At 46.2% G+C, this 26,411-nt stretch overlaps 3 protein-coding genes across 52 annotated transcripts in view; 2 read left to right on the top strand and 1 right to left on the bottom strand.

Moving 5' to 3' along the window:
* The window catches only part of LOC125710089 (fibroin heavy chain-like), a 576,413-nt gene that overhangs the window by 501,993 nt on the left and 48,009 nt on the right, over positions 1-26,411 (bottom strand). The window lies entirely within an intron of this gene.
* On the top strand, positions 7,120-24,739 carry LOC125710092 (elastin-like). 50 transcript variants are annotated; one of them, XM_048979364.1, is made up of 16 exons: positions 7,120-7,659; positions 7,702-7,974; positions 14,627-14,815; positions 14,984-15,109; positions 22,123-22,164; positions 22,207-22,290; positions 22,333-22,395; positions 22,438-22,542; positions 22,627-23,037; positions 23,108-23,226; positions 23,541-23,644; positions 23,721-23,898; positions 23,965-24,082; positions 24,170-24,261; positions 24,330-24,403; positions 24,484-24,739. In XM_048979364.1, the coding sequence occupies exons 1-16, from the start codon at positions 7,168-7,170 to the stop codon at positions 24,576-24,578; spliced, it is 2,565 nt and encodes an 854-aa protein (XP_048835321.1). In that variant the 5' UTR covers positions 7,120-7,167; the 3' UTR covers positions 24,579-24,739. The 50 variants fall into 50 exon arrangements, with proteins under 50 accessions (XP_048835321.1, XP_048835324.1, XP_048835322.1 ...); XM_048979367.1 differs by having other exon boundaries at positions 7,120-7,512; positions 7,639-7,680; positions 7,765-7,827; ... (2 more) ...; positions 22,102-22,332; positions 22,375-22,542; XM_048979365.1 differs by having other exon boundaries at positions 7,120-7,344; positions 7,387-7,449; positions 7,576-7,659; ... (1 more) ...; positions 22,102-22,332; positions 22,375-22,542.
* Positions 14,425-17,169, top strand: LOC125710098 (zona pellucida sperm-binding protein 3-like). The gene is made up of 9 exons (XM_048979388.1): positions 14,425-14,605; positions 15,179-15,463; positions 15,534-15,652; positions 15,967-16,070; positions 16,147-16,324; positions 16,391-16,508; positions 16,591-16,682; positions 16,751-16,824; positions 16,905-17,169. The coding sequence occupies exons 1-9, from the start codon at positions 14,450-14,452 to the stop codon at positions 16,997-16,999; spliced, it is 1,221 nt and encodes a 406-aa protein (XP_048835345.1). The 5' UTR covers positions 14,425-14,449; the 3' UTR covers positions 17,000-17,169.

Here is a 26,411-nt window from a genome sequence, read left to right on the forward strand (position 1 = left end):
GTATATTGCTGTGCTATATTAGCATGTACCTGCTGTAACTTTAGCTTTGTGTGTGTGTGTGTATATTATATATATATAAGCTAAAAAATATACAAATATACCCTGTGTGATAAATGGCATGCTAGTGAATAATGAATACAAGAAAATATTACATGCTGAATATCAACAAGGAATCAAAATCTGTTTACATACTTCGGAAAAGATTTGATTAACTTGGCTGTCAAACCGCAGATCATGTTAAATTATTACTTGTGAACATTTAAGAACTTTCTAAAATAGCATATGGCCAACGTACAGTTTTTGAAACATTAAGATTGTCACTTTTACTTATTGATTTGTTTATTTATTTGCTTGTTTATTGAGTCCCCAGAAAACAGCATTTGTCAAAATTGGATGGGAAAATTCTTGTTTGGTGATCTAGAATAAAAAATCCCAGTACGTTTCTGCTTCCAAGATCCATGTCGTCTTTTTGCACTCTGGGGAACATGCAGTATGACTTGCTCTTTGGCACTCTAGCCATTGAACACTGTAATCAAGCAAAAACCCAAAGCAGAAACCAAAGTATCATACAGTGTGTGTTGGGTGAAGTCCAAGTGCTGAGGAAGGCTACCACCAAACTGCTGTACACACACACATACACACGCAGTCGATTTATTCATATCTTTATGGGGACTCTCCATTAATCTCTATGGGCGTAACCCTAATCCCAACTATGACAACCTTAGCCCCTACCCAGCCCTAACCTTAACCATAAGTAACCAAACAAAATGCGAGACTTTTTGCATTTTTAGTTTTTTGACTGCAGTCACAGATTTTTATCAAACTGAGGTTATCCTTGTTGGGACCGAAAAAAGGTTCCCATAGGTAAAATGTTCCAGGTTTTTATCACGTTGTGGGGAAATATGGTTCCAACAGTAATTGCAAATACACACACATTCATACGCACACACACACAAACACACACAATGTCTAGGCCTGTTTTGACCTTCATGTGCAGTTCACCGGATAGTCACAGGCCATTACTTTCGCTGGTGAAAACTGGCGCAATCTAAGCTAATGCGCATCTGGCAGCCAGTTGTATCAGTGTCATGTCATAATTTCACAGCAGGATGCTGCCATTGTTACTGATCACATATTTCAGCCATATTTCACATTTCATCAGAGTGTAACGCCGGTGCTGGCAATCTGATCCTCCTTTTCCAAACACTGCAGTGCCTCACGATTAATTATATTCCATTTACTCCAGTCATCAATTTTTTTTTGGGGGGGGGGGGGGGGGTCCCTTTATTACTCTGCTGACAGTTTCCCACAATCCTGTCTGGGGGGTTGAGAAACGCTGCCTTGAGTATTGAGTATTGGAGGGCACCTGGCTTCAGAGAGACCAGCCAGATTCAATTCACGACCCTGCTGGCTGAACAGTGCATGTTCAGATTAGCGTCCACTTTCAAAACAACCACCTCACTTGTCATAAAGCAAAGTGTTTCTCCATAACAGTAACACAGTCTCCTGTAATGGCTGACACGTTTCAGTACGGTGGGGGTCTAATTGTCATCAGTCATCAGTCTGCCTCAGTCCGCTCTTATACAGCTCTCCTCCATTAGCCAATGCCACTCCCCCCCCCAATACACACACACACATTCACTGCATCCAGAGTTTGGAGAGTTTAAAACAGCAGCATGAGCAGGTCATAAGACCCCAAAATCAGATGCAGTGTTCTTGCTTCACTTAGCGACAAGGCGATTTACGTGACTTAAATTTAATTTTAATAAATAGAATAACAGATCTTCAGCTCCTCAATAACCAAGAAGATGCGTTGTGTTTACTGCAGGGTACACACACATTCTCACTATAGCTGGGTCCTTTTAAAAAATTTATCTCCAGTGATCTTCTGCTCAGGGCTGCAGCCATCCCTTCCTAGCATGAAGTCCACGTCTACACTGAAGTCATTTGTTCTTGCCTGCATTTAAAATTTGGAACGTTTTTTCTGCTCAATTAATTCAACTACTTATACATCTATGACGACTTTGGTGGTGTCCAGAAGATGCATCAGTTCAACCAATGGTGAGAATTAATAATCAAGGAATTAATTACAGTGACAGGTTAGGTGCCGTGTTACTGGATGTAAGTTATTCCTCTTTGTTGTTTTAATAATATAACTTGGTAGGAGGAAAACTATTAGTTATGCACATGAATGAAATAATCTCCTGAGCTTGGCATCAGTCTATTCATACCACCACAACTTTCTAAGACCATGGAGGACAAAATCATTAGATCACAGCATTAGCTAAGACATGGAGTACCTGCGTGGGTGGTTTTCAGAGCGATTTCACCCCCCAGGACCTCTGTCAACTGTTAATCATACCAGGGCTTCACAGGGTAAAATGATGGAGAGACATATCACTGCAAGATTGGCTACAGACTGGAACGTGAACAGGGCTTGGCGATAGGGATGGGAAGAACAAATAGAGATTGCTTGGCAAAATTCATCATGTGTGGAACCCCAAAGTCCAGGATCGATTTTTAATCTCAATCCAACCCTGTTAGGAAGGTTTCAAAATGAAACACTACCATTTTGGCTCGATAAAAACAACAGGCGTCAGGGTCGTAGTGAGATCCCTAGTAATGATGGACTCAGGTTACTAGTTAGTTGATACATATTCAGTCTTATTAAGTCAAACCCTAGAGCGTTTGTGGTTATCATGGGTGGTCATCATGTTTAACCCAAAAGGAACCAATGAAATAAGTAACAGAAAATTAGTTGATAGTGAAAGATAATCCCGCCTACCACTGGGTTCAAAGCCTTGTTTCGCCCATGGCTACCATTTCTGCAGCTGAATGTTTACATCACACAACTGAAAGTTACATTTCAAAGGTACAACAGAAAGTCCCTTCTGGTTACAAATCCACATCCAGACCCTAGAAATTGCCCTGCACCACATGGTAGCCATAAGTGCAGAAGAGCCATCTGCTGGTTTATTTGGCATGATAGCTACCTGCTAATGCTGGAGTGAGGTAATCTTCTTCTGTACGTGATATCCACCTGCCCAAGAGGGTGTATTACGCAACCCAGACTCAAGTCATACATATGGCATCTCCAAAAAGAACTTTTGATTGACTTCCCCATTGTTAATATTTTTCTATGATTAGCAGATCTTATAATCATGTAATTTGCCTCAGGAACTGCCAATTCATAACTCCCTGATAGGATGCAATATTGCCTAACGTTAGCCTGTATTCATCAAAAAAGGAAAAGTTAAGCATATTTTGTGAATCCTCAAGATTTAAAAGCCCTCTCAATAACCCTTTATTGCGTTCATCTGCTCCACGGGCATCATTTCTGTCTGTCGGATGGCTGGGTATTTTATGGGAAATTACTGACTATAAAGATGCACATGCTACCCTTCCCTAGGCGAATGCATGGCCAGGGTCTGAGTGGTGACATCGTCAAAACATCACGACACATCTCCTGCAGCAGTCACATGTGTATGGAAATCACGCAAACATGTTTCTCTGCTGACACCCAGGAAAGGAAAACTAATGACAGCAGTAAGTTGAAGTGATTTTGGTTTTTCTGTACAAGAGTCACTCTAGAGAGCTGTAATGGTAAATATCAAAGGAATAATCGGGAGAAGATGCTCAGTCAACACTGGATGCTACTAATGGTTAATTGTGTAACAGGAAACAAATTAAACGCTTTCAGAGGTGGGTGGTTCCCACTGTGGTGGATTTTGGCAGTGGTTAACATGACGTTGATGGGATTCCCTTATTGTGATCCCTGCAAAGGAAACCTTAAAGTGACGTAATGAAACTGGAACTCCTTTAGACGAAGCATAGGTCTCGGCAGGCTGGAGTAGTGGGCATATTGAACGGATAGTGAGCGCGTCGAAAGGTGGGTGTGTTCACAGGATTAAATGTGCCAAAATGGGTGGAACCACGCATGTACAGTAACTTGCTCTGCGTTTTCTAGAAGTATGGCAGCAAGTGTAAACAAGCATAGGAAACGCTTACGCTTTATGAACTAACATGAAACAGGCATTTCATTATAAATGTCTGCAAAGCATAGTCGTTGACTTGGCTATGCTTCTGATAAATGTCAGGTCTCTTTCTGAAATGACGTTTTTTTAACAGCATTTTCAGCCAATAGAAATAACCTTTTGCTACGCCCGCTCTACTGCACGTCACCTTTCAACACGCCCGCCTCTCGACTTACCCACCGCTCTGTCATGCACAGACTCGGCCTCCTTCACTGTCTGCTCTAGCAGCTTTCATGTTCTACCACTGGGTTCCACATAAATAAATATTTTCTAGTGACTCGTGCATTTTCAATCACTTTATTCTCTAACTTTCAAATAAGTAAGGGAGACACTGAGAATTAAGCCAAAGCAGAGGTCACATTGTTATTATGAGGACTGAGCCAATAGGGCACATGTTGATATGTGAACTGGACGTTAAATGAGTTAAAGGAGTCAGTGATCGGTGGCACACAGTCATCCTATTTAGTGTGCTCTAGACCGAGCGTTAGGTGCGACACTGTGCAGCGTCGGGGATATCAGGCGATTCAATCATCGACAGGGAGCTTGGGTAACTCGAACCTGCAGCCATGTGACAAACATGAGATTATGGGTGAAGTGAGGACACTTGACATGCGTTGATGTCATGCTGTGGCATAAAAATGTAATGGACTCATGTGAGGATACGAACTATGGAGGGGGGTGGAGGTCTGTATTACTGTGTCTTCCTTCACACATCTGCCTTACAGGGGTAATTTGGTGTCACCCAAAGGCTTCGTAGATCAGAAGAAATGAGTGTGAGTGGCGGAGATAATGGAAAATTGATTAATTCACTGTGCAGGCACATTAATGTCTCAGCCTCTATCCATCTCCCTGCAAACTGTCAAATGTTTAGAAAAATGCACAGGGAATGCCGAGTCTCAGAATAACTAATAGCACAATATACCCTGACAAAATGCCACATGCACACTGCTAACGTGGGTCCATGTTCAGCTGGAACATTGGCGTATGATCCATATAACGGATGTAGTACGAAAGTAAGTAGCCCATTGGGATAGAAGGTTAGGCTTAGCGCATAATGAAAGGCCAGGTATCCAGTATCTGAACAGGGGGAAAAAAGAATCCCCTTCCTCACAAATAGTAGCACTTGCACTGAAAGAGCAGAGTATTCTCTATCCAATCAACTTGTTAGGCAAATGCAATGGGTTGTCAAAAGTATGCCTTAGTAGGTCGATGGGGTGGTGCATGCATAGCCATGGCAGGATACTTCCATCTCAGGAGGAACACAATCAGACATTGTGATGACCAGTCACTTTCAGCTGTTATCAATTAAAAATAAGGGTAGACTGGCAGGAATGTGTTTTTCCATTTCCATTGCTTAGGCATCAAATTTCAAGTTGGATTACTTCATGCTAAATTAGACAGCTTTGACAGTTAAAGTATGACTGACAGTATTTCTCAAACTAATAATTTGACTTCTTTCAAATATTTAATTATCTAGGGGCACGAAACAAGGGGGGAAAAAAGCTACACCTGCATAAAGCAAACTAGTTAAAGGTGAAACAAATATGTGTGTGTCTGTCTGTGTAATACATATATATTATAGGATCACACATGCACATATCACAGAGTTTAAATTCCAGGTGGCCTGAGACAAGGCCTACCCTGGTAGAGGGGTACTTTGTTACCTAGGCCAGAGAGTACCTCTTGTACCAGGGTGGGCCTTGTCTCAGGCCACCTGGAATTTAAGCTCTGTGATGTGTTCATTATAGGATCACACATGCACATATCTCCACACACACACACATTATATATATATATATATATAATATATACACGTATATATACACATACATACACACACACACTATATACACATACATACACACACTATATATATATTACACACACACGACTGTTTCTGTATATTAGGTTAGAGTTTTAAAAGCACCGAAGTGGCGGTGAAGGAATGGACAGCTCAACAGCCGCAACATCTTTCGAAAGAGGAGATATTGTGGATAAAAGAAAAAAAGACACTAGCGGTGTAGCGGTACTTTCTGAAGTTTAAAGTTCGACACGTTTAGTGACGTGAGGATACTCCGGATTTATACACATTACAACTTTTTGGCGTCACAACATGCCTCTCATCGATACCTTATACCTACTACTTACATGCATACCAAATTGTGTAACTGTGTAGTACCGAAAAGCTGCGTCCGTACATATGTATATGACCATGATATAAAGCACTGAAATATAAACGTAAATACTTATATACATAAAACACCAATAACTGCCGTTAGCTTAGCAACGGTAACAGCTGCTCCAACGCAAGCGTTTCACCCGCTTCCATGGTGCTTCGCCATAGCGCAACATTCGGAAATGTACGTAGTCACTAAATCGCCTACGCGAAATTGTATTACATCTAAGTTTAATCACAGCACCCTTTTGTAGGTTTGTAACAGTTACACTCTGTTCGCAAGACGACTAACACGCTTTGCCATTTATCCAACACTCGGCGCTATAACCCTCACCGAATCAGCGCCTCCTTCATTATCGACGCACTGACTACACAGGGAACATTTCCCTTGTGAGGTCTGGTAGTTACGTGTAATCAGTAGCGCCCCTAGAGGATCCTCGTGACTTAGCAGGCGGGCTCATACCTCAGCGCTCCCTCTAAAGTGACGAGAGACGCTCTTCCTCTCCTTAAGCTCGAATTAACAATTAACAACGACCCTGCTGACGAGTCAGAATGAAATAAAATTAAGGAAAGTAATAATAAAGGCGGCGGGGAGGCTGTAGACATACCCGCACTACAATACAGGTCAGATATAATTGTTTACCATGTGCAGTCATATCAAAATGTCAAAATTATTTAAATCCCCAAAAACACCACTAAAATTTCAGTGTATGAGTGCTGTGGGGAATTAAAACATGAGAGCACCAAACTGGTAACTGCTAATAAAAAGGTAACTGTTGGTAGAAAAATGTATTTCACTCGTTAGAGCCCAAGCAGTGATTGATTAACGCTGAATGGTGAGGATTCCATATTGACAAATCAGAACAGGCCTGGCGGGTGCAGATGATTTCAGCAACTATAATATAGTCTGCAAGCAAACCATACCTAACAGTGTGCTTTACTAGCAGCTCTAGGACAATGGCAGTGCATGAGGGGGTATTAGTGCTGCTTCTTCTTTTAGGTTGCAGCTGTGAAGCTCAACTGAAGTCTGGGTTTCTTGTGAAGACCCCTCAAGTGGCTGCAGTTTATCAAAATGGATTAGGTGCTCCCCAGGTGGTGGCAGCTGGCTATCAGGTTGGCGCAGGGGCTCCCCAGGTGTCTTCGACCGGCTTCCAGGTTGGCGTAGGGGCTCCCCAGGTGGCTTCGACCGGCTATCAGGTTGGCGTAGGGGCTCCCCAGGTGGCTTCGACCGGCTTCCAGGTTGGCGTAGGGGCTCCCCAGGTGGCTTCGACCGGCTTCCAGGTTGGCGTAGGGGCTCCCCAGGTGGCTTCGACCGGCTATCAGGCTGGCGTAGGGGCAACCAAGTTGGGGGCGACCGGCTATCAGGTTGGCGTAGGGGCAACCAAGTTGGGGGCGACCGGCTATCAGGTTGGCGTAGGGGCAACCAAGTTGGGGGCGACCGGCTATCAGGTTGGCGTAGGGGCTCCCCAGGTGGGGCCGGCCGGCTTCCAGGTTGGCGTAGGGGCTCCCCAGGTGGCTTCGACCGGCTTCCTGGTTGGCGCAGGGGCTACCAAGGTGGGGGCGACCGGCTATCAGGTTGGTGTAGGGGCTCCCCAGGTGGGGCCGGCCGGCTTCCAGGTTGGCGTAGGGGCTCCCCAGGTGGCTTCGACCGGCTTCCAGGTTGGCGTAGGGGCTCCCCAGGTGGCTTCGACCGGCTTCCTGGTTGGCGCAGGGGCTACCAAGGTGGGGGCGACCGGCTATCAGGTTGGCGTAGGGGCTCCCCAGGTGGGGCCGGCCGGCTATCTGAGCAAGCAAGCTGCTCCTGCTCTGGTTAAATCTGTGACTGGAATGCAAGTGAACCCTGATAGTGTGAGGGTTGTATGTGGGGAGGATTCGGTTATGGTGGATGTGCTACAGGACCTTCTAGCTATTGGCCAGCTGATCAATGCTTCAGACATCACCCTTGGTGGTTGTGCACCCACTGGGCAGGATGCTTCTGGCACAGTGAGGTTTCAGTCTGTGCTGCAGGCCTGTGGAAGTACACTGATGGTATGAGGGCTTCCTTCTGATTGGTTGCTGCGTTGGCTATACTAGTCCTAATCGCGTTGCTCTTCTCCAGATGACTGCTGATGCCCTGGTCTATAGCTTTGCATTGATCTACACCCCCAGGGGTATTAATGGCAGCCCCATTGTGAGGACCAATGGTGCTGTGGTTGGCATTGAGTGTCACTATTTGAGGTGAGGATGCCCCGTCAGCTTTGCTGTTCCTTAGCCCTAGGAGCTGTTCATCCAGTGACTGACCCAAATGGGCAGTGGTGGCTTCATGGTTAGGGAAGTACACTTGTACCAAAGATTGCTGGTTCAAGTCCCTGACCAGGAAGGCACCACTGGGGTACACTGAAGGTACTGCCCAAAGCACTGCTCCCCTGGTACTGAATTGGCTCCCCCTGATGTGTCATGATGTCACATAAAATAAATGCAGAGGACACATTTCGTCGTGCACTGTTGTGGTCATTGACATACCACGAAACCTTAATTCTAAATGATGCCCGCTCCTTAGGAAGCAGAATGTGAGCAGCAATGCCCTGGTGCCAACCTGGATCCCCTACTATACTACAATGGCGGCTGAGGCACAACTGAGTTTCTCACTGAGGCTGATGGATGGTAGGCAAGGGGTTCATGCAGCATATCTGGCTTTACTCAGTGGGCTTGTCCTCAAGTGCATGTGCCCTTTGTGCAGATGCATGGCAGAATGAGAGGGCCTCCAATGTGTACTTCCTGGGAAGTGTCCTGAACATTGAAGCCTCTGTCCTCGTGGGCAACAGTCAGCCCCTGCGTGTCTTTGTGGACAGCTGTGTGGCCACCTTGGTCCCTGATGTGACCTCTGTCCCTAGCTATGCCTTTGTGCAGAACTCTGGGTGAGTAACATTGTATGGCTGTGTGAGGCCGCTTGGGCAATGCTGCTTGACATGCCTGCCCTTCAGGTGCCTGACTGATGCCAAGGTGACAGGATCCCGCTCCCAGTTCCTGCCCAGAAAGCAGGATGACAAGCTGCAGCTTCAGCTGGATGCTTTCAGATTCTCTCAGGATGGCAGGAGCTCGGTGAGTACAGGCACTTGTGCAGGATTTCTGTGCTTAAATGAACTGGCTGTGACAGCAGCTGACCAGCTTCTGGTGTCCCCCTAGCTGTACATTACTTGCAGCCTGAGAGCAACAGTGGCTTCTGTGCCTGTGGATTCCCAACACAAGGCTTGTTCCTTCCCTCTTGCTGCCAACAGGTCAGTGGCTGCAGCATTTTGATGCTGGATCGGTTGAGCTGCTAAGCAATTGCTATTCCCTATTGCAGGTGGATGTCTGTGGATGGGAATGACCAGGTGTGTGGCTGCTGTGACACCAGCTGTGGGCTTGCAGGTGTAGCAGGTACGCTTGGCTTCCACCAAAAGATGCTCTGGTGGATTGTGTTGCTGTGACTGAGACACCCTCCCTCCTTGCCCTTGCAGGTGCTCAAGGCACAGGTGTTCTGGGCCCCATTGCTATCCAACAGGGTCCTCCCACGGCTAGTCAGCCTGGACAGCTGTATATTCTGAAGGGATAGGGACCAAGCTGCATGGTCCCAGGATGGAAGGAGCCACCTAACTTGCCTGGCATATTCCACACTGCTTGTCATGCTGTTGCTTCCCCCTAATGAGGTGACTGCAGTTGTGCAGGAGACCAAGGGCACTGTCTTGTGACTGAATAAAGCACTAATAGTATTTGAAATGGTGCAGTTGCTTATTCCTTGGCTCCAAGGTACACTTCTGGATTGCCTAGAAATTCTACAACCGCATCACACTGCTTGCTGCCTGTGGATTTTATGACTGGAATGGCACCCTGTGGGGAAACCTTGCATTAGATGGAATGTGTTGGTGGGGTTGTACACAAGGTGTTCCTTTCAGTAAGGAATCAGTTTCAGGGAAGGTACTCCCTGTATGTGGATCAGGGCTTGGTGCCAACAGACTAGGGTAGTCAGGAGTGATCCCTACCCTCATTCCCTCTGTTTGGGGGAGTGGCTGACCGCCTCTGTGGTGGTTGGAAGCATTGCAGCCTGGTTTGCCGTCACCTTCATATCATGGAAGTACTTGGTCATCCTGGGGCACTTGCAAGGGTGTACCATTGATTTTTAACAATGGCAGGCACTAGGGGGCTCATGTATTGCTACTGAAATGCAGAATTCCAATCCAGTGTCAGCAACTGATTCACACTAACAGATGATGGTATTAAACCTTAATACTGATTTCTGCAAGTGCAGATTAAACTGTTGCTGGCGCTTGAAGCAGCGACCAACTGAGTATGAGGAGGTGAAGCACAACGACCCGTGCACACAATTCGCTATGAATCAAATATACCTGCAGTATTTTCTGTCAACACTTGCTGCATCACGCAAAGGCACATCCTAGATGTGTAACAGTCCACCTTGAATTTAGTGGCTAAGAACTTTGTGCTTGTCATGCAATGTTTCCCTTTCAAATCAATCAGGGAAATGTGCAATATACTGTCTTACAGTAAAAAATACTGTGTACATTTACAACAAACTACAGTGGTCACAGCAAGAAATGGTGCTAATGATTCCTCTGATCAAAAGAATCTGTGCAATTTTACATTTTCAATCTGGTCGTCCATTTCTAGCATTTGGATCAGCACTACATATGCTTCCCAGGTTACGATGGTCTGTTTTGACCTTGCGATGGGGAATGTTTTTGATTTTCAGCATGTTCAATAACTTAAATGGGACATTTGACATTTTGTTATAAAATAGGATTTGCATTAATTTTGCACAATTGTAGGCTAATGTAAGTTTTCAAAGCATGTTTTTAAGGTAGGCTAGGCTGGTCCATAATGCTTGTTAGGGTAGGTCTACCGTTTTAAAATGGATTTTCTCCTTACGATATTTTCGCATTATTAGAGGTTTATTGGAGCGTAACCTTATAACCTGGCAACAGGCTGTAGTTCTTAGATGTTTGATTTATTAAATATTACGTTTTTATCAGTTTAAATAGTTGCAATATAGGGTTACTGTATTCTGATATATAATAGCTTTGCTTCACTTTAACCTGAAGTAGGAAGTTTGACATATTTTGGGCTTGTTGCAGTTGTATCTACAGTACATCACTCCATATCAGTAGGATATTTATAAAAAATAAAATGCATTTCTCTAGCTGTTTGTAAGTTTCGTACAAGACTTTGCTGGAACATAATATTGGCAGCAGTCAGGGACTTCGACAGTCATCCCACCCCAGTTGGCCAAAAAGAGACAAATCACAAACAAATTTAAAGATTAATTTGACTGGAAGCATTAATATAATGTTTTTGTTCAAATTTCCTAAATATACCACTACAGCGAGATTTTATCGTGACAATATTGTACACTCGCAATAATCACCAGGGGTCTCATTTATTACCATTGTATATGCACAAAATGGTACCAAAAAGATGCATAAGCCTGTTCCTACGCAAACGATGCGATCTATAGAAACAAATTTGACATCAGAATGTGCGCATATGTATGCAAACTCTGACCCATGCGTGCGAACATTTTGGAGAAAAAAAGTGTGACCGTGGGTGAAGAGGGTGAGTAAAAACCCGAGTGGCATCAGTACATACAGTGAGGGAAATAAGTATTTGACCCCTTGCTGAATTCTTAAGTTGACCCATTAATAAAGAACTGAGACGTCTGTAATTTCACTGCTTTGTTTATTTAAACAGCAAAAGATAGATTATTAAAAGAAGCAAGTAAAAATCAATATGTAACAGTTGCAAACCAATTTGTCACTTATCTGGGGAAATAAGTATTTGATCCCTTAGAACACATACTTTAGTACTTGGTGGAATAACCATTGTTTGCAAGCACAGCTGTCTGACGTTTCTTGTAGTTGGTCACCAGGATTGTGTGCAGATCATCAGGAATTTTCATCCACTCCTCTTTGCAGACCTCATTCAAATTAAGGTTTTTAGGCTGTCACTTGGATAGATGAAGCTTGAATTCCCTCCATAGGTTTTATATGGGATTAAAGTCCGGAGACTGGCTAGGGCCCCCCATGACCATAATGTGCTTCTTCTTTCCCGCCTTATCCGTATGCCTAGGGTGACTGTCTTACTGGAAGACCCACCCGCTGAAGGGAGGAGGTTCTCATCCAAGATTTTACGGTACATGGCCCCGTCCATCTTTCCTTCGATGCAGTGCAGCCGTCATATACCCTTGGCAGAAAAACACCCCCAAAGCATAATGCTTCCACCTCCGTGTTTGACAGTAGGCAATGGTTTTCCTAATCAGCATTCCTTTTCCTCCAAACACAGCGAGTAGAGTTGATGCCAAACAGCTCGATTTTGGTCTCATCTGACCACATAACATTCTTTCAAGTCTCATTGGAATTATTCAGGTGTTCACTGGCATACTTCAGACGGGCCGTACTTCATACTTCGTCGTGGGGTTTCCTGCGGGTACTCCGGTTTCCCCCCACAGTCGAAAAACATGCTGAGGCTAATTGGAGTTGCTAAGTTGCCCATAGGAGTGCATGCGTGAGTGAATGGTGTGTGAGTGTGCCCTGCGATGGGCTGGCCCCCCATCCTGGGTTGTTCCCTGCCTCGTGCCCATTGCTTCCGGGATTGGCTCCGGACCCCCCACGACCCAATAGGATAAGCGGTTTGGAAAATGGATGGATGGATAAAATAGGATTTGTGTTATTTTGCACAATTGAAAGCTAATGTAAATGTTCAAAGCATGTTAAGGTAGACTAGGCTAGTCCATAATGCTTGTTAGGTAGGTGTACTGTATCAAAATTAATTTTCTCCTTACGATATTTTCGCATTATTATAGGTTTATTGGAAGGTAACCTTATAACACAATACACAAATTTAAAGATTGATTTTACTAGCAGCATTATAATGACGACTTTGTTCAAATTTTCAATAAATATATCATTACGTTGAGTAAATGTGCTTAGTGGAGCACACCACATGCGGCCGATTCTGTAAATCAGGGAAGAGTTTTATAAGCACCGAAGTGGCGGTGAAGGAATGGACAGCTCAACAGCCGCAACATCTTTCGAAAGAGGAGATATTGTGGATAAAAGAAAAAAAGACACTAGCGGTGTAGCGGTACTTTCTGAAGTTTAAAGTTCGACACGTTTAGTGACATGAAGGATACTCCGGATTTATACACATTGAAACTTTTTGGCGTCACAACATGCCTCTCATCGATACCTTATACCTACTACTTACATGCTTACCAAATTGTGGGCGCCAATAAACGTCTGTATATTACCGAAAAGCTGCGTCCGCACAAGTGTATATAACCTGATATAAAGCACTGAAATATGAACGTAAATGCTTATACACATAAAACACCAATAACTGCCGTTAGCTTAGCAACCGTAACAGCTGCTCCAACACAGGTGTTTCACCCGCTTCCATGGTGCTTCGCCATAGCGCAACATTCGGAAATGTACGTAGTCACTAAATCATATACGCGAAATTGTATTACATCTAAGTTTAATCACAGCACCCGTTCGTAGCAGTTATGATTTGTTCGCAAGACGACTAACAGGCACTGCCATTTATCCAACACTCGGTGCTATAACCCTCACCGAATCACCGCCTCCTTCATTATCGACGCACTGACTACACAGGAAACATTTTTCTTGTGAGGTCTGGTAGTTACGTGTAATCAGTAGCGCCCCTAGAGGATCCTCGTGACTTAGCAGGCGGGCTCATACCTCAGCGCTCCCTCTAAAGTGACGAGAGACGCTCTTCCTCTCCTTAAGCTCGAATTAACAATTAACAACGACCCTGCTGAGCAGTCAGAAAGAAATAAAATTAAGTAAAATAATAATAAAAGCGGCGGGTAGGCTGTAGATATACCCGCAATACAATATATGTTAGATATAACTGTTGACCATTTGCAGTCATGTCAAAAAGTCAAAATTGTTAAAATAACCCCCCCCCCCCCAAAAAAAAACACCACTAAAATCTCAGTGTATGTCTGCTGTGGGCAATTATAGCATAAGCGCACCAAACTGGTAACTGTTGATAAAAAAGTAACTGTTGGTAGAAAAATGTATTTCAGTCGTTAGAGCCCAAGCAGTGACTGATTAACGCTGAATGGTGAGGATTCCATACTGACAAATCAGAACAGGCCTGGCGGGTGCAGATGATTTCAGCAACTATAAAATAGTCTGCAAGCAAACCAGACCTAACAGTGTGCTTTACTAGCAGCTCTGGGACAATGGCAGTGCATGAGGGGGTTATAGTGCTGCTTCTTCTTTTAGGTTGCAGCTGTGAAGCTCAACTGAAGTCTGGGTTTCTTGTGAAGACCCCTCAAGTGGCTGCAGTTTATCAAAATGGATTAGGTGCTCCCCAGGTGGTGGCAGCTGGCTATCCGGTTGGCGTAGGGGCTCCCCAGGTGGCTTCGACCGGCTATCAGGTTGGCGTAGGGGCTCCCCAGGTGGCTTCGACCGGCTTCCAGGTTGGCGCAGGGGCTCCCCAGGTGGCTTCGACCGGCTTCCAGGTTGGCGTAGGGGCTCCCCAGGTGGCTTCGACCGGCTTCCAGGCTGGCGTAGGGGGTACCAAGGTGGGGGCGACCGGCTATCAGGTTGGCGTAGGGGCTACCAAGGTGGGGGCGACCGGCTATCAGGTTGGCGTAGGGGCTACCAAGGTGGGGGCGACCGGCTATCAGGTTGGCGCAGGGGCTCCCCAGGTGGCTTCGACCGGCTTCCAGGTTGGCGCAGGGGCTCCCCAGGTGGCTTTGACCGGCTTCCAGGTTGGCGTAGGGGCTCCCCAGGTGTCTTCGACTGGCTATCAGGTTGGCGTAGGGGCTCCCCAGGTGGCTTCGACTGGCTTCCAGGTTGGCGTAGGGGCTCCCCAGGTGGGGGCGACCGGCTTCCAGGTTGGCGTGGGGGGGACCGGCTATCAGGTTGGCGTAGGGGCTCCCCAGGTCGCTTCGACCGGCTTCCAGGTTGGCGTAGGGGCTACCAAGTTGGGGGCGACCGGCTATCTGGGCAAGCAAGTTGCTCCTGCTCTGGTTAAATCTGTGACTGGAATGCAAGTGAACCCTGATAGTGTGAGGGTTGTATGTGAGGAGGATTCGGTTATGGTGGATGTGCTACAGGACCTTCTAGCTATTGGCCAGCTGATCAATGCTTCAGACATCACCCTTGGTGGTTGTGCACCCACTGGGCAGGATGCTTCTGGCACAGTGAGGTTTCAGTCTGTGCTGCAGGCCTGTGGAAGTACACTGATGGTATGAGGGCTTCCTTCTGATTGGTTGCTGCGTTGGCTATACTAGTCCTAATCGCGTTGCTCTTCTCCAGATGACTGCTGATGCCCTGGTCTATAGCTTTGCATTGATCTACGCACCCAGTGGTATTAATGGCAGCCCCATTGTGAGGACCAATGGTGCTGTGGTTGGCATTGAGTGTCACTATTTGAGGTGAGGATGCCCCATCAGCTTTGCTGTTCCTTAGCCCTAGGAGCTGTTCATCCAGTGACTGACCCAAATGGGCAGTGGTGGCTTCATGGTTAGGGAAACGCACTTGTACCAAAGATTGCTGGGTCAAGTCCCTGACCAGCAAGGCACCACTGGGGTACGCTGAAGGTACTGCCCAAAGCACTGGTGCTGAATTAGCTCCCCCTGATGTGTCATGATGTCACATAATATAAATGCAGAGGACACATTTCGTCGTGCACTGTTGTGGTCGTTGACATACCACGAAACCTTAATTCTAAATGATGCCCGCTCCTTAGGAAGCAGAATGTGAGCAGCAATGCCCTGGTGCCAACCTGGATCCCCTACTATGCTACAATGGCGGCTGAGGCACAACTGAGTTTCTCACTGAGGCTGATGGATGGTAGGCAAGGGGTTCATGCAGCATATCTGGCTTTACTCAGTGGGCTTGTCCTCAAGTTCATGTGCCCTTTGTGCAGATGCATGGCAGAATGAGAGGGCCTCCAATGTGTACTTCCTGGGAAGTGTCCTGAACATTGAAGCCTCTGTCCTCGTGGGCAACAGTCAGCCCCTGCGTGTCTTTGTGGACAGCTGTGTGGCCACCTTGGTCCCTGATGTGACCTCTGTCCCTAGCTATGCCTTTGTGCAGAACTCTGGGTGAGTAACATTGTATGGCTGTGTGAGGCTGCTTGGGCAGTGCTGCTTGACATGCCTGCCCTTCAGGTGCCTGACTGATGCCAAGGTGACAGGATCCCGCTCCCAGTTCCTGCCCAGAAAGCAGGATGACAAGCTGCAGCTTCAGCTGGATGCTTTCAGATTCTCTCAGGATGGCAGGAGCTCAGTGAGTACAGGCACTTGTGCAGGATTTCTGTGCTTAAATGAACTGGCTGACGGCAGCTGACCAGCTTCTGGTGTCCCCCTAGCTGTACATTACTTGCAGCCTGAGAGCAACAGTGGCTTCTGTGCCTGTGGATTCCCAACACAAGGCTTGTTCCTTCCCTCTTGCCGCCAACAGGTCAGTAACTGCAGCATTTTGATGCTGGATCGGTTGAGCTGCTAAGCAATTGCTATTCCCCATTGCAGGTGGATGTCTGTGGATGGGAATGACCAGGTGTGTGGCTGCTGTGACACCAGCTGTGGGCTTGCAGGTGTAGCAGGTACGCTTGGCTTCCACCAAAAGATGCTCTGGTCGCTTGTGTTGCTGTGACTGAGGCACCCTCCCTCCTTGCCCTTGCAGGTGCTCAAGGCACAGGTGTTCTGGGCCCCATTGCTATCCAACAGGGTCCTCCCACGGCTAGTCAGCCTGGACAGCTGTATATTCTGAAGGGATAGGTACCTACTGCCCTAATGTGCCCAGCTGTGCATGGTCCCAGGATGGAAGGAGCCATGTAACTTGCCTGGCACATTCTCCACTGCTTGTCATGATCTTCCTTCCCCCTGATGTGGTAGTTGTGCAGGAGATCAAGGGCACTGTCTTGTGACTGAATAAACCAGTAATTGTATTTGAAATGGTCCTGTCTATTCCTTGGCTACCAAGTACACTTCTGGACTGCCTAGAAATTCTCCAACCACATCACACTACTTGCTGTGGATTTCATGACTGGAATGCCACCCTGTGGGAAAGCCAATTTTTATATGGAAGATGTTTGTGTACGTAATGGTGTTTCCTTCACTAAGGAAGCCATGTCAGAGAAGGTTCCCTGTATGGGGATCAGGGCCTCCTACCAACAGACAAGGCTAGTCTCAGATGTGACTGACTCATTCAGTCCCCTCTTCTGGATTGACTGACAGCAGTCTCATAGCAATGTGGTGATCTCAAGCCCCACAGCCTGGTCTGACCACCTTTGTAACATGCAAGTGGTAATACTGACTAGAAGTAGTTGCAAATGTGTAAGACTGATGCCAACAATAAGTGAAATGCAGACTGCACATCCAACCCAGTGTCAGCAACTGACAAGCAGTAGGTGATAGTATCACCCCTTAATACTGGTTCCCTGCTTGGTTTTTAAACCAGTGCTGAAGTTTACAGCAGACACCAACACCGTATGAGGGAGTGGACTGACAGTCAGTGCACTCCAAATTAAACACACCTGTGATACTTTCAACGCTTGCATCACTCTCTACTAGATGCATAATGGTCCATATAGTAACCACATTTGTGGCCAAATTGTTTTCAGTGTGCCTGTGGTGCAGTGATTCCCTTTCAAACATAAGGGAAACATGCCGTATCTAAAAACAATTCACAGCAAATCTGGTCTCGTTTAGGAAGAACCGATGCAATGATTCCACAGATCTAAAGAACGTTTTGTGTAAGTATTCAATCTGGTCGTGCATTTCTAGTGCTTGAATCAACACTACAGATGCCCTCTGGTACGATGGCTTCCATATTTTGACTTTACGATGGGTAAATGTTTTTCGCTTTCAGTATGCAGTAACTTGAATGAGATTAAAAATAGGTGTGAATTGTTTTACCCAATTGTACGCTAATGTGTTTAAAGCATGTTAAGCTAGACTAATGTTTCGTACGTGTACATTTATGATATTTTTGCTTTATGACGGGTTTATCGGAATGTAACCCCACCGCAACCTGGGGACGGGATGTATTTCCTAAATATACGATTTGGTAAATATGTAAAATTTTCATCAATTGAAATAGTTGCAATATAGGGACATGGAATTCCAGTACGTAATAGCTTTGGTTCACTTTGACCTGAAGTATGAAACTTGGTATATTTTGAGCTTGTTGCAGCCATATTTACAGTACATAACTCCAAATCAATGGAATCATTAAAAAAAAATTGGAAAAACATAAAAATTTCTCTAGTTGTAAGTTTTGGATAAGACTTTGCTGGGGCATAATATTGGCAGCCATCAGGGACATGTACAGTCATCCGAACCTGACCGGGGTACCTAGCGAGACCCATAGACATCCACTCTGAAAAGTGCAGGTGCTATACAGGTGCTATATATCGGACCGTGATCTTCGGCTCTCACGGGAGTACTTCGCAGCCGACTGTGAAGCGGCTGGGATGAAAATCAACACTGAGCCAAAAGGCAAAGCTCTCAATTTACCAGTCGATCTACGTTCCTACCCTCACATGGTATGAGCTGTGCGTAGTGACCGAAAGAACGAGGTTGAGAATACAAGTGGCCGAAATCGGTTTCCTCCACAGAGTGGCTGGGCTCTCGCAAAGAGATAGGGTGAGGAGCTCGGTCATTCGGCATGGACTCAGAGTAGACCCGCTGCTCCTCCGCATCGGGCATCTTGTAAGTATGCCTCCTGGACGCCTCCCTGGTGAGGTGTTCCAGGCATGTTCCACTGGGAAGAGGCCCCGGGGAAGACCCAGAACACGCTGGAGAGACTATGTCTCTTGGCTGGCCAGGGAACGCCTCGGGATTCCCCCCGAGGAGCTGACCAAAGTGGCCGGGGAGAGGGAGGTCTGGGTTTCCCTGCTTAGACTGCTGCCCCGGCGCCCCGACCTGGGAAAGCGATAGAAGATGGATGGATATTTTACTATTGAAAAGTCCTTGAGGAATAATTATAGCTCACTATCACAAATAATATCAATAATAATAATCGATACTTTATCGATCCCCATGGAGAAACAGTCTTTATGCCTCCCTCAACTTGCTCTTTGTAGAGTAAGTTGTCTACGAATGGCAGCCACCTGTAGCGGCGTGTTAAGGGCCTTGCTTAACGACCTACAGATGTGCAGAGAGTGGGTGTGAACTGGCAACCTTCTGATTACAGACACATAGGCTTTGCCCACCGAGCCACATGCGGCCCTTAAAACTGCATTTTCTATGATAAAGTAGATCTATATGTGACGTCTCTATTTGCGATGAGTTCAAATTAAATGTACGAGTTATGGCTCACATGCACAAAGCATAATTATTGGTGTAATGATGCTACTCACATTTTCTACAATCTGGTTTCAATTCACCATTTCCACCAGGGTCACAAATTTTCTCTAAAATATTCGTATGCATGGGGCAGGGCTTCTGTAGGGATACACTCATTCTACCGTCAAGTTTGTTTCTATCGATCGCAATGTTTGCGTGGGAAGTTGCGTACGCCTTTTTCAGGACCGGCTTGTGCGTACGCAATGGTTAGCCCCTGGTGATTATTGCGCGTGCATCATATGATCGTGATTATATTGCCACAGCCCTAGATACCACGGTAATATCATTATTGTGATTTCTTTCGGACACCATAATCATATCATGAAAATCTGATCTCAGGACAGCCCTAGTACGGAACAAATTGGCCCAGAACCCACCCTAAACACACACAGTACTCCCACCCTATGTGGAGGGACATGTCCATACTCATACCTATACCCTTCAGGCACTGGGACGTAAAATGCCAATGACGCGCATGAAGCATGGACATTACCTTTGAAAAACTGCTTGTAACAGACTCCAGAGTGATTGCCAGATATTACTTGGTTAATTAGCAGTTTCGTGGCAACAAACCTCGCACTGGCAAACGTCTTCAAGCTGGTGAAGTTTACGCATAGTATGTTTTTTGTAACGTAGTGATTAGACATTACAAAGGATTAACTGGGATGAACTGGGCTAAGGACTATTGTGTGCCAACAGCCTACATGAGTAGAAAGTAGTTTGGTATTCAATGTGAAAAGCAAATAGTTCGAAGTGTAATTTCAAAGGGGAAGGCTGTTTAATCTGCCCTGCCCTGTGCGGAAGCGGAGTATCATCGCTGTCTGATGAAAACTGCGTATGTTCACTTTTTGACGATTGTGACTTTTCACTAAAGATGGTATACCCTCATTCTCTGTGTACTGATAGCTCCTGACAAATAATTGACCAATGAAAGTCATCTACTTTTTATAACAAACTATTATTTATTTGCTACAGTAAACAACTGTATGATTGCCGTTTGTATGGATTACTTTACTTCACTAATTTAAGCAACTTAATACACGTTGATAACTAGCTAACTAACATCATTGTTAACTTGGAATATAACGTGAGATTACTTTGCCTCTCGTTAACACTCACATACGTACTTCACTGACAACAGCCCAAGTTTAGTCCATATAAAACATTAAACCGATCATTGACTGCTGAAAAAAGATACATTTCGATATGTCGTGCAAAAGGTGATCATTTCCTTGTTTTGTGTTTGATCTCTAAAGAGTGCAACACATTTAAATAAGGATGCTGCATCTGCAATGTATGGAAATGACAAAATATGCATTTATTGTTTCAGCTCGAAGAGCATTGACATCGCTGCTGTAGATTCACAGCATTAATAAATAATATAATATATTGTAAGTAATATTAATGATATAGAACAATATAAAACTGCTGAAGACACTATGCTTTTCTTGCTCATATAACTCAGAATACCTTAAACTCAACCGATCGCGTACATCAATTCCTATTGTCAACCATAACAAATTACATTGTAAACACCTTCCAATCCCTAAGAAATAGTGGGCAACATGAACAAGCACTGAAATATAGACGTAAATGCTTATACGCATAAAACATCAATAACTGCCGTTAGCTTAGCAACCGTAACAGCTGCTCCAACAGTTATACTCTGTTCGCAAGACGACTACCACGCTTTGCCATCTATCCAACACTCGGCGCTATAACCCTCACCGAATCACCGCCTCCTTCATTATCGACGCACTGACTACACAGGGAACATTTCCCTTGTGAGGTCTGGTAGTTACGTGTAATCAGTAGCGCCCCTAGAGGATCCTCGTGACTTAGCAGGCGGGCTCATACCTCAGCGCTCCCTCTAAAGTGACGAGAGACGCTCTTCCTCTCCTTAAGCTCGAATTAACAATTAACAACGACCCTGCTGACCAGTAAGAATTAAATAAAATTAAGGAAAGTAATAATAAAGGCGGCAGGGAGGCTGTAGATATACCCGCACTACAATATAGGTCAGATATAATTGTTTACCATGTGCAGTCATATCAAAATGTCAAAATTATTTGAACCCCCAAAAACACCACTAAAATCTCAGTGTATGAGTGCTGTGGGGAATTAAAGCATGAGAGCACCAAACTGGTAACTGCTGATAAAAAGGTAACTGTTGGTAGAAAAATGTATTTCACTCGTTAGAGCCCAAGCAGTGATTGATTAACGCTGAATGGTGAGGATTCCATACTGACAAATCAGAAAAGGCCTAGCGGGTGCAGATGATTTCAGCAACTATAAGATAGTCTGCAAGCAAACCAGACCTAACAGTGTGCTTTGCTAGCAGCTCTAGGACAATGGCAGTGCATGAGGGGGTTGTAGTAGTGCTGCTGCTTCTTTTAGGTTGCAGCTGTGAAGCTCAACTGAAGTCTGGGTTTCCTGTGAAGACCCTTCAAGTGGCTGCAGTTTATCAAAATGGATTAGGTGCTCCCCAGGTGGTGGCAGCTGGCTATCAGGCTGGCGTAGGGGCTACCAAGGTGGCTTCGACCGGCTTCCAGGTTGGCGTAGGGGCTCCCCAGGTGGCTTCGACCGGCTATCAGGTTGGCGTAGGGGCTCCCCAGGTGGCTTCGACCGGCTTCCAGGTTGGCGTAGGGGCTCCCCAGGTGGCTTCGACCGGCTATCAGGTTGGCGTAGGGGCAACCAAGTTGGGGGCGACCGGCTATCAGGTTGGCGCAGGGGCTCCCCAGGTGGCTTCGACCGGCTTCCAGGTTGGCGTAGGGGCAACCAAGTTTGGGGCGACCGGCTATCAGGTTGGCGCAGGGGCTCCCCAGGTGGCTTCGACCGGCTTCCAGGCTGGCGTAGGGGCTCCCCAGGTGGCTTCGACCGGCTTCCAGGTTGGCGTAGGGGCTCCCCAGGTGGCTTCGACCGGCTTCCAGGTTGGCGTAGGGGCTCCCCAGGTGGCTTCGACCGGCTTCCAGGTTGGCGTAGGGGCAACCAAGTTTGGGGCGACCGGCTATCAGGTTGGCGCAGGGGCTCCCCAGGTGTCTTCGACCGGCTTCCAGGCTGGCGTAGGGGCTCCCCAGGTGTCTTCGACCAACTTCCAGGTTGGCGTAGGGGCTACCAAGGTGGGGGCGACCGGCTTCCAGGTTGGCGTAGGGGCTCCCCAGGTGGCTTCGACCGGCTTCCTGGTTGGCGCAGGGGCTACCAAGGTGGGGGTGACCGGCTATCTGAGCAAGCAAGCTGCTCCTGCTCTGGTTAAATCTGTGACTGGAATGCAAGTGAACCCTGATAGTGTGAGGGTTGTATGTGGGGAGGATTCGGTTATGGTGGATGTGCTACAGGACCTTCTAGCTATTGGCCAGCTGATCAATGCTTCAGACATCACCCTTGGTGGTTGTGCACCCACTGGGCAGGATGCTTCTGGCACAGTGAGGCTTCAGTCTGTGCTGCAGGCCTGTGGAAGTACACTGATGGTATGAGGGCTTCCTTCTGATTGGTTGCTGCGTTGGCTATGCTAGTCCTAATCACGTTGCTCTTCTCCAGATGACTGCTGATGCCCTGGTCTATAGCTTTGCATTGATCTACACCCCCAGGGGTATTAATGGCCTCCCCATTGTGAGGACCAATGGTGCTGTGGTTGGCATTGAGTGTCACTATTTGAGGTGAGGATGCCCCGTCAGCTTTGCTGTTCCTTAGCCCTAGGAGCTGTTCATCCAGTGACTGACCCAAATGGGCAGTGGTGGCTTCATGGTTAGGGAAACGCACTTGTACCAAAGATTGCTGGTTCAAGTCCCTGACCAGCAAGGCACCACTGGGGTATGCTGAAGGTACTGCCCAAAGCACTGGTGCTGAATTGGCTCCCCCTGATGTGTCATGATGTCACATGGTGTAAATGCAGAGGACACATTTCGTCGTGCACTGTTGTGGTCATTGACATACCACGAAACCTTAATTCTAAATGATGCCCGCTCCTTAGGAAGCAGAATGTGAGCAGCAATGCCCTGGTGCCAACCTGGATCCCCTACTATGCTACAATGGCGGCTGAGGCACAACTGAGTTTCTCACTGAGGCTGATGGATGGTAGGCAAGGGGTTCATGCAGCATATCTGGCTTTACTCAGTGGGCTTGTCCTCAAGTGCATGTGCCCTTTGTGCAGATGCATGGCAGAATGAGAGGGCCTCCAATGTGTACTTCCTGGGAAGTGTCCTGAACATTGAAGCCTCTGTCCTCGTGGGCAACAGTCAGCCCCTGCGTGTCTTTGTGGACAGCTGTGTGGCCACCTTGGTCCCTGATGTGACCTCTGTCCCTAGCTATGCCTTTGTGCAGAACTCTGGGTGAGTAACATTGTATGGCTGTGTGAGGCCGCTTGGGCAATGCTGCTTGACATGCCTGCCCTTCAGGTGCCTGACTGATGCCAAGGTGACAGGATCCCGCTCCCAGTTCCTGCCCAGAAAGCAGGATGACAAGCTGCAGCTTCAGCTGGATGCTTTCAGGTTCTCTCAGGATGGCAGGAGCTCAGTGAGTACAGGCACTTGTGCAGGATTTCTGTGCTTAAATGAACTGGCTGTGACGGCAGCTGACCAGCTTTTGGTGTCCCCCCCCTAGCTGTACATTACTTGCAGCCTGAGAGCAACAGTGGCTTCTGTGCCTGTGGATTCCCAACACAAGGCTTGTTCCTTCCCTCTTGCCGCCAACAGGTCAGTGGCTGCAGCATTTTGATGCTGGATCGGTTGAGCTGCTAAGCAATTGCTATTCCCCATTGCAGGTGGATGTCTGTGGATGGGAATGACCAGGTGTGTGGCTGCTGTGACACCAGCTGTGGGCTTGCAGGTGTAGCAGGTACACTTGGCTTCCACCAAAAGATGCTCTGTTGGCTTGTGTTGCTGTGACTGAGGCACCCTCCCTCCTTGCCCTTGCAGGTGCTCAAGGCACAGGTGTTCTGGGCCCCATTGCTATCCAACAGGGTCCTCCCACGGCTAGTCAGCCTGGACAGCTGTATATTCTGAAGGGATAGGTACCAAGCTGCATGGTCCCAGGATGGAAGGAGCCACCTAACTTGCCTGGCATGTTCTGCACTGCTTGTCATGCTGTTGCTTCCCCCTAATGAGGTGACTGCAGTTGTGCAGGAGACCAAGGGCACTGTCTTGTGACTGAATAAAGCACTAGTATTTGAAATGGTGCAGTTGCTTATTCCTTGGCTCCAAGGTACACTTCTGGATTGCCTAGAAATTCTACAACCGCATCACACTGCTTGCTGCCTGTGGATTTTATGACTGGAATGGCACCCTGTGGGGAAACCTTGCCTTAGATGGAATGTGTTGGTGGGGTTGTACACAAGGTGTTCCTTTCAGTAAGGAATCAGTTTCAGGGAAGGTACTCCCTGTATGTGGATCAGGGCTTGGTGCCAACAGACTAGGGTAGTCAGGAGTGATCCCTACCCTCATTCTCTGTTTGGGGGAGTGGCTGACCACCTCTGTGGTGGTTGGAAGCATTGCAGCCTGGTTTGCCATCACCTTCATATCATGGAAGTACTTGGTCATCCTGGGGCACTTGCAAGGGTGTACCATTGATTTTTAACAATGGCAGGCACTAGGGGGCTCATGTATTGCTACTGAAATGCAGAATTCCAATCCAGTGTCAGCAACTGATTCACACTAACAGATGATGGTATTAAACCTTAATACTGATTTCTGCAAGTGCAGATTAAACTGTTGCTGGCGCTTGAAGCAGAGACCAACTGAGTATGAGGAGGTGGAGCACAACGACTCGTGCACACAATTCGCTATGAATCAAACATACCTGCAGTATTTTCTGTCAACACTTGCTACATCAAGCAAAGGCACATCCTAGATGTGTAACAGTCCACCTTGATTTTAGTGGCTAAGAACTTTGTGCTTGTCATGCAATGTTTCCCTTTCAAATCAATCAGGGAACCGTGCAATATCCTGTCTTACAGTAAAAAATACTGTGTACATTTACAACAAACTACAGTGGTCACAGCAAGAAATGGTGCTAATGATTCCTCTGATCAAAAGAATCTGTGCAATTTTACATTTTCAATCTGGTCGTCCATTTCTAGCATTTGGATCAGCACTACATATGCTTCCCAGGTTACGATGGTCTGTTTTGACCTTGCGATGGGGAATGTTTTTGATTTTCAGCATGTTGTTCAATAACTTAAATGGGACATTTGACATTTTGTTATAAAATAGGATTTGCATTAATTTTGCACAATTGTAGGCTAATGTAAGTTTTCAAAGCGTGTTTTTAAGGTAGGCTAGGCTGGTCCATAATGCTTGTTAGGGTAGGTCTACCGTTTTAAAATGGATTTTCTCCTTACGATATTTTCGCATTATTAGAGGTTTATTGGAGCGTAACCTTATAACCTGGCAACAGGCTGTAGTTCTTAGATGTTTGATTTATTAAATATTACGTTTTCATCAGTTTAAATAGTTGCAATATAGGGTTACTGTATTCTGATATATAATAGCTTTGCTTCACTTTAACCTGAAGTAGGAAGTTTGACATATTTTGGGCTTGTTGCAGTTGTATCTACAGTACATCACTCCATATCAGTAGGATATTTATAAAAAATAAAATGCATTTCTCTAGCTGTTTGTAAGTTTCGTACAAGACTTTGCTGGAACATAATATTGGCAGCAGTCAGGGACTTCGACAGTCATCCCACCCCAGTTGGCCAAAAAGAGACAAATCACAAACAAATTTAAAGATTAATTTGACTGGAAGCATTAATATAATGTTTTTGTTCAAATTTCCTAAATATACCACTACAGCGAGATTTTATCGTGACAATATTGTACACTCGCAATAATCACCAGGGGTCTCA

The sequence above is a fragment of the Brienomyrus brachyistius genome, chromosome 16, assembly GCF_023856365.1.
Source record: "Brienomyrus brachyistius isolate T26 chromosome 16, BBRACH_0.4, whole genome shotgun sequence".
Lineage (NCBI taxonomy): Eukaryota > Metazoa > Chordata > Actinopteri > Osteoglossiformes > Mormyridae > Brienomyrus > Brienomyrus brachyistius.

Excerpts from the sequence above, each read along its gene's own strand:
- LOC125710098 (XM_048979388.1), top strand. The coding sequence starts at position 14,450 with ATGGCAGTGCATGAGGGGGTTATAGTGCTGCTTCTTCTTTTAGGTTGC. Across the intron at positions 15,653-15,966 it reads ATTGAGTGTCACTATTTGAG|GAAGCAGAATGTGAGCAGCA; the intron begins GTGAGGATGCCC and ends CCCGCTCCTTAG. Across the intron at positions 16,071-16,146 it reads CTCACTGAGGCTGATGGATG|ATGCATGGCAGAATGAGAGG; the intron begins GTAGGCAAGGGG and ends CCCTTTGTGCAG.
- LOC125710092 (XM_048979331.1), top strand. The coding sequence starts at position 7,168 with ATGGCAGTGCATGAGGGGGTATTAGTGCTGCTTCTTCTTTTAGGTTGC. Across the intron at positions 22,522-22,647 it reads TTGGCGTAGGGGCTCCCCAG|GTGTCTTCGACCAACTTCCA; the intron begins GTGGCTTCGACC and ends GGGGCTCCCCAG. Across the intron at positions 23,899-23,964 it reads GCCTTTGTGCAGAACTCTGG|GTGCCTGACTGATGCCAAGG; the intron begins GTGAGTAACATT and ends CCTGCCCTTCAG.